Raw genomic sequence first — 5,762 nt, 5'->3', positions numbered from 1 at the left:
GCGGAGGGGGAGGAAAAGGGTGCCCACAATCCTCCCTAGAAGCCCCCTGAGCCCAGCTCGCCTTCCCATCTATACAGGTCGGCACCCGCAGCTGCCTCCGTCCCTCCCTGCCCGCGCACGGAGATCCCCTCGCCTGTGGGCGCACCAACAGCTCCGTCTCCGCGTCTGGCCAGGCAAACTGGGCAGGCAGGCGAGCGGCTCAAGCCGGCCCCCGTTGGCTGTTTAGCCCCGCCTCAGAGTGGGCCGGCGGCTCCGCGGCGGCTATAAAGGCGGGCGAGGCGCCTCGGCCAGGGCAGAGTCGAGCGGATCCTTCTGGCTTGCGCGAAATCACCTCTGCGGCTTCCCACTCCAAGTTTCCCAACCGCGCGCCTTTACGCCTTTACGCCTTTGCGCCGAACCTTCCAATGCGCCTGGCGGAGATGATCAAGAAAATGGGTCCCAGCGATGTGGAGTTGAACATCCCGGCCAAGAACTGCTACCGGATGGTAGTGCTGGGCTCGTCCAAAGTGGGCAAGACGGCCATCGTCTCCCGCTTCCTCAACGGCCACTTCGAGGACCAGTACACGCCCACCATCGAGGACTTCCACCGCAAGCTCTACAGCATCCGCGGCGAGGTCTACCAGCTGGACATCCTGGACACGTCGGGCAACCACCCCTTCCCGGCCATGCGCCGCCTCTCCATCCTCACTGGTGAGATGCGTGTAATGTGTGTGTGTGTGAGCGCGATCAGGGGAAGGCGCTGTCCTTCGGGCTCTGCTCCGCGAACCAGTCTGGCTGGGACTGCGATAGAAAGGAAGAGAGGGAGAGAGGCAGAAAGAGAGACAAACAGGGAAAGAGAAAGAGATGGAAAAAAGAAAGAAAGGGATGGAAAGAGGGAGAGAGAGACACACAGAGAGAGAAACAGAATGAGAGAAAAAGATGGAAAGAGAAGAGAGAGAGATGGAAAGAGGGAGAGAAAGACAAATAGAGGGAAAGAGAAAGAGGAAAGGAAAGAGATGGAAAAAAAGAAGAAAGGGGTGGAAAGAGGGAGAGAGAGAAAGACACAGAGAAAGAGGGTGAGAAAAAGATGGAAAGAGAGAAAAGAGAGAGATGAAAGAGACAGAGAGAGAGCTGGAAAGAAGGAGAGAAAGAAACAGAGGGAAAGAGAAAGAGGGAGAGAAAGATGGAAAAAAGAAAGAAAGGAATGTAAAGAGGGGGAGAGAGAGAGAGAGAGAAAGATGGGAAGAGAGAGAGAAAGTTTCAATTTTGGAAACTTTAAAATGGGACTTCAACAAATTATGGAGCCTTCCCCTCTCCCGCTTTGCCTCTGTGTGGCAGTTCATCCACTCTTAGCCTTTTGCAAGTGGGTGCCCACGGGCGCCTCTCTGCGACAGGACGGGCTCCACAAGTTCTGCCTAGCTCCCGAACCCGCCTGGTTGCAGCCAGGGATGGGAAGCGGGGAATCAGAGGAAGGGAAATCTATAAGCTATAGATAAAAATAAAAGATAGTCCCCCAGCCTGGATGATGGTGAATTCACTCCAGGATATTTCCCAACCAAGCAGCTTGAGCCCCTCACTCAGTTTACCGAGGAAGCGAGAGGGCAGGCGCATCACTGGACAAATGCGAACTTTCAATCTCGGTTTTACAACTCAGCGATAAGAGGCTTCATCCAAGCGCCTTTGGCTGTTGCAATCTGGTTATTCTGGAGTTGTAAAGAAAAGAGAAAGAAAAGGCATTTTTTAATGCCTGATAAGCTGATAAGAAAAAAAGACAAGCCTCTTTATTGCACGCCCAACCTTTCTCTTCTAAATTAGCCCCGGGAAATAATGCCTCTCGTTTGGCCCAAAAAGATATTTTTACGGCTCCTGCAGCAATATAGACAAGAGGGCTGCATTTCTGATCTGAAACGGGCTCTCTGGTTAATGCTACAATAACGCAGGAGAGAGAGAATCAAATAAGCATTGGCAAGAAAGTTGAACTTAGTTCAGAAATGTGTATCGTTTATTTATTTTTATTTATTTATTTCTTTAATAGTGTGCAAAGAAACAACACTGTTTATGAAATTATTAATATTAAATAATATTAAATAATTAAATTAAATTATATACATGATATTGGTACTAATAAGAGAGAAACTTAGGACAGGGATAGTAGGCAGGCTGGTGCATTTATTCCGACACTTTACTGCTGTTCTTTCCTGGTGCCTCCAGCCCTGACGTTTTGAAACTTAGCGCCTAACCCAAGGAGCTAACTTCAAAGGGTCCAAAAACAGGCTACAAAAATGGTGGGAGGTCTTAAGCATCAAACTTATCAGGAAAGACTTCATGAACTCCATCTGCAGACTCTGGAGGACAGAAGGGAAAGGGGGGACAGGATCTAAACATTTAAATAGGTTCAATAAGGTTCAGGAGGGAAGTGTTTTAATAGGAAAGTGAACACAAGAACAATCTGAGGTTAGTTGGAGGAAAGATCAGAAGCAACGTGAGAAATGTATGATTTGACTGAAAGAGTAGTAGATGCTTGGGACAAACTTCCAGGTTGGTAAATCCACAAGAACTGAATGTAAACATGCCTGGGAAAAACATAGATCCATCCTAAGATAAAATACAGGAAATAGTGTAAGGGCAGACGAGATGGACCAGGAGGTCTTTTTCTGCCATCAACCTTCTATGTTTCTAACCTTCTCTCTTTTCTTCTCCTCCTCCTCCTGCAGGAGACGTTTTTATCCTCGTCTTCAGCCTGGACAATCGGGATTCCTTCGAGGAAGTCCAGCGTTTGAAGCAGCAGATCCTGGAAACCAAGTCTTGCCTCAAGAACAAGACCAAGGAGAACATGGAGGTGCCTCTGGTCATCTGTGGGAACAAAGGCGACCGGGACTTCTACCGGGAAGTTGAATCCCGAGAGATCGAGCAGTTGTTGGGCCAGGACTCCAAAAAGTGTCCCTATTTCGAGATCTCGGCCAAGAAGAACAGCAGCCTGGACGAGATGTTCCAAGCGCTCTTCACCATGGCCAAACTGCCCAACGAAATGAGCCCAGATCTGCACCGCAAAGTCTCCGTCCAGTACTGTGACCTCCTGCACAAGAAGAGCCTTAAGGGGAAAAAGCTGCTGAAGGACCCCACTGGAGAGGGGACCGGTGAAGCCTATGGCATCGTGGCCCCTTTCGCTCGCCGGCCCAGCGTCCATAGTGACCTCATGTATATCCGAGAGAAAGCCATCCGAGGCGGTCAAACCAAGGACAAAGAACGCTGCGTGATCAGCTAAAGTTTTCCTCTCCAAGGCCTCTGGACCTTCTTGAACAAGAAGGGGCGAAGAGGTTCTTTGGTTATCCAAACTCTGCCAGCCCGTCTAGGGGGCACGCAGGTCTCGGGCTGGGCCTCCTCGCTCTCCATGGGGGAAATTTCTGCCATCGTCTCCCCGAGATTGTTTCCCTCTTAGCTTTAAGAGTTGGAGGTGAGGCTGGAGCTAACAGCCAGAGATCGGAGAAGGGACATTGTAGACTCAAGTGGTGGAAAGGAGACCACAGGACTATGGGGGTAAACGAGAGGGGGGTTTGGTTGACTGGGTAGCTGAACTCCCCAACTGTGTCTGTGATGTGTTTTGTGTGCTGCCTCCGAGTGCGTTGAATAGTTTTAATTTGCTACTGCCGACAATTATCCTCGGCTTCCCCTCTTCCCCTTCACCCCACAAATTGTGTGGGGAGCACAGGAGGGTCAGACAAGCAGGGGAGCCGTCGGGAAAAGTGATCCTGTTTACACCTTTCCTCTTTGTCAATTGTTGGCAAAGCAACCACATTGCATTAAAGCCAACAGGCACTTTATATATATATACACATGGACAGTATAACTATCAGGTTTGATTGTCAAGACTGACGTCTCGCTTTGACAAATGTTTGACACTGGTTCTTTGTTATATTGGGGTGAGGGGGTTTGTTTGTTTTTTCTATGAAATAAAACTTTTGAAAAGAAAAAAAACAACTTTGGTGTTGACTTCTTTCATGGAGTTAAGAACATATTGGTACATATTGTTGTGTTTTTTGCATTCAACAACTTAAATAGAAACATAGAAGATTGACGGCATAAAAAGACCTCCTGGTCCATCTAGTCTGCCCTTATACTGTTTCCTGTATTTTAAAACCTGATCTATGTTTATCCCAGGCATGTTTACATTCAGTTCCTGTGGATTGACCAACCACGTCTTCTGGAAGTTTGTTCCAAGCATCTACTCCTCTTTCAGTCAAATAATATTTTCTCACGTTGCTTCTGATCTTTCCCCCAACTCACCTCAGATTGTGTCCCCTTGTCCTTGGGTTCACTTTCCTATTAAAAACACTTTCCTCCTGGACCTTATTTAACCCTTTAACATATTTAAATGTTTCGATCATGTCCCCCCCTTTAACTTCTGAACTCCAGACTAGACAGACGGAGTTCATTAAGTCTTTCCTGATAGGTTTTATGCTTAAGACCTTCCACCATTTTTGTAGCCTGTCTTTGGACCATAACTTACTCACGTTTCCTGAGGTTCCACCAGCAACTGTAGCTGGTATTTTGAAGATGCCCAGGAGATATGAAGAAGGTATCATCAGGAGTGTTGAACTTGGATTGTGGAGACCCATATTCAAATCCCACCCTTAGCCTGGGGGGTTATGGACCAGCCTGGCCAAACTTACAAAGTTGTTGAGATAAAAGTTCCCACAAAGGCCAAGGAAGACCTCTTGAAAGACAAATATGAGACCATGACTTCAAAACTTGGCACCTGGAAGTTGTGTTCACTACAACACCCAGAATTTTCCACCAGCATGAAATCACAGTTCCTCTGTTGATCCACACAAGGCAAGTCTTCTCAATGGCCCACTGCACAAGTCAAAAAGGGGTTGTGAAAATATTGACTGACCCCTCGCATCCTGGACATAAACTGGTTCAACTCCTACCCCCAAAACACTGCTATAGAGCCCTGCACACCAAGACAACTAAACACAAGAACAGTTTTTTCCCCAAATGCCATCACTCTGCTAAACAAATAATTCCCTCAACACTGCCAAACTATTTACTAAGTCTGCACTACTATTACTACTAGTTTTTTCTCATCATTCCTATCCCCATCTCCTCCCACGTAGGACTATAGGGCTGTAACTTGTTGCTCATATCCTTAAGACTTTTATTAATATTGTTTCCTCATTGCTTAGTTGACCCCTATGACAATCATTAAATACTGTATATCTCTTTTTCTTTTATGTACACTGAGAGCATCTGCACCAAAGACAAATTCCTTGTGTTTGCAATCACACTTGGCCAATTTTCCAAGCAGATCACATTTCCACCAATCTTTATATTTTCCTTCTCAAAAGACTTGAGAAACTTGACTGGTTCTGATGTCAATATCCCTGCTGGGTTTGACCGGCAGCGTCCTCTTTCCCATTCAAACTCCTAAGACACCCCCTGCCCCTGCAAAGGAGGCTGCAAGGAATCTCTGCTCAGGACCTAGGGGACCAGGGTTCAAATCCTGCTTCTGTCTTAAAAATCTTGCCTTTCCTCACCAAACTGTTGCAATGGGAGAAAGCAGCAGACAGGCTAGTCTTGAGAAAAGGGGGCTTAAAAAACCCACATTATACCTGCCCTCCTTCTGTCTCTTCTCAGGATTCCAAGCTGTGAATGCTGATGGGGTAAACAAACATCTAAATTTGTAACAAAGGCATTGGAGGTGATTTGTGGTGACTGCAACTATTAATCAATAATAATAAAATAATAAAACAACTGATAGTGTTTGGAGAAAGGAGATGAAG

General features: G+C 46.8%; 1 protein-coding gene across 2 annotated transcripts; it reads left to right on the top strand.

Annotated features, from left to right (window-relative positions):
- Positions 1-295: 295 nt before the first annotated feature.
- RASD1 (ras related dexamethasone induced 1) lies at positions 296-3,954 on the top strand. Of its 2 annotated transcripts, none has more exons than XM_070761412.1 (2): positions 296-690; positions 2,694-3,954. In XM_070761412.1, the coding sequence occupies exons 1-2, from the start codon at positions 405-407 to the stop codon at positions 3,242-3,244; spliced, it is 837 nt and encodes a 278-aa protein (XP_070617513.1). In that variant the 5' UTR covers positions 296-404; the 3' UTR covers positions 3,245-3,954. The 2 variants fall into 2 exon arrangements, with proteins under 2 accessions (XP_070617513.1, XP_070617514.1); XM_070761413.1 differs by having other exon boundaries at positions 323-690; positions 2,768-3,954.
- The last annotated feature ends 1,808 nt before the right edge of the window (positions 3,955-5,762 follow it).

Source organism: Erythrolamprus reginae, chromosome 9, assembly GCF_031021105.1.
Source record: "Erythrolamprus reginae isolate rEryReg1 chromosome 9, rEryReg1.hap1, whole genome shotgun sequence".
NCBI classification, from domain to species: domain Eukaryota; kingdom Metazoa; phylum Chordata; class Lepidosauria; order Squamata; family Dipsadidae; genus Erythrolamprus; species Erythrolamprus reginae.
This window is presented reverse-complemented; position numbering and strand designations above follow the sequence as displayed.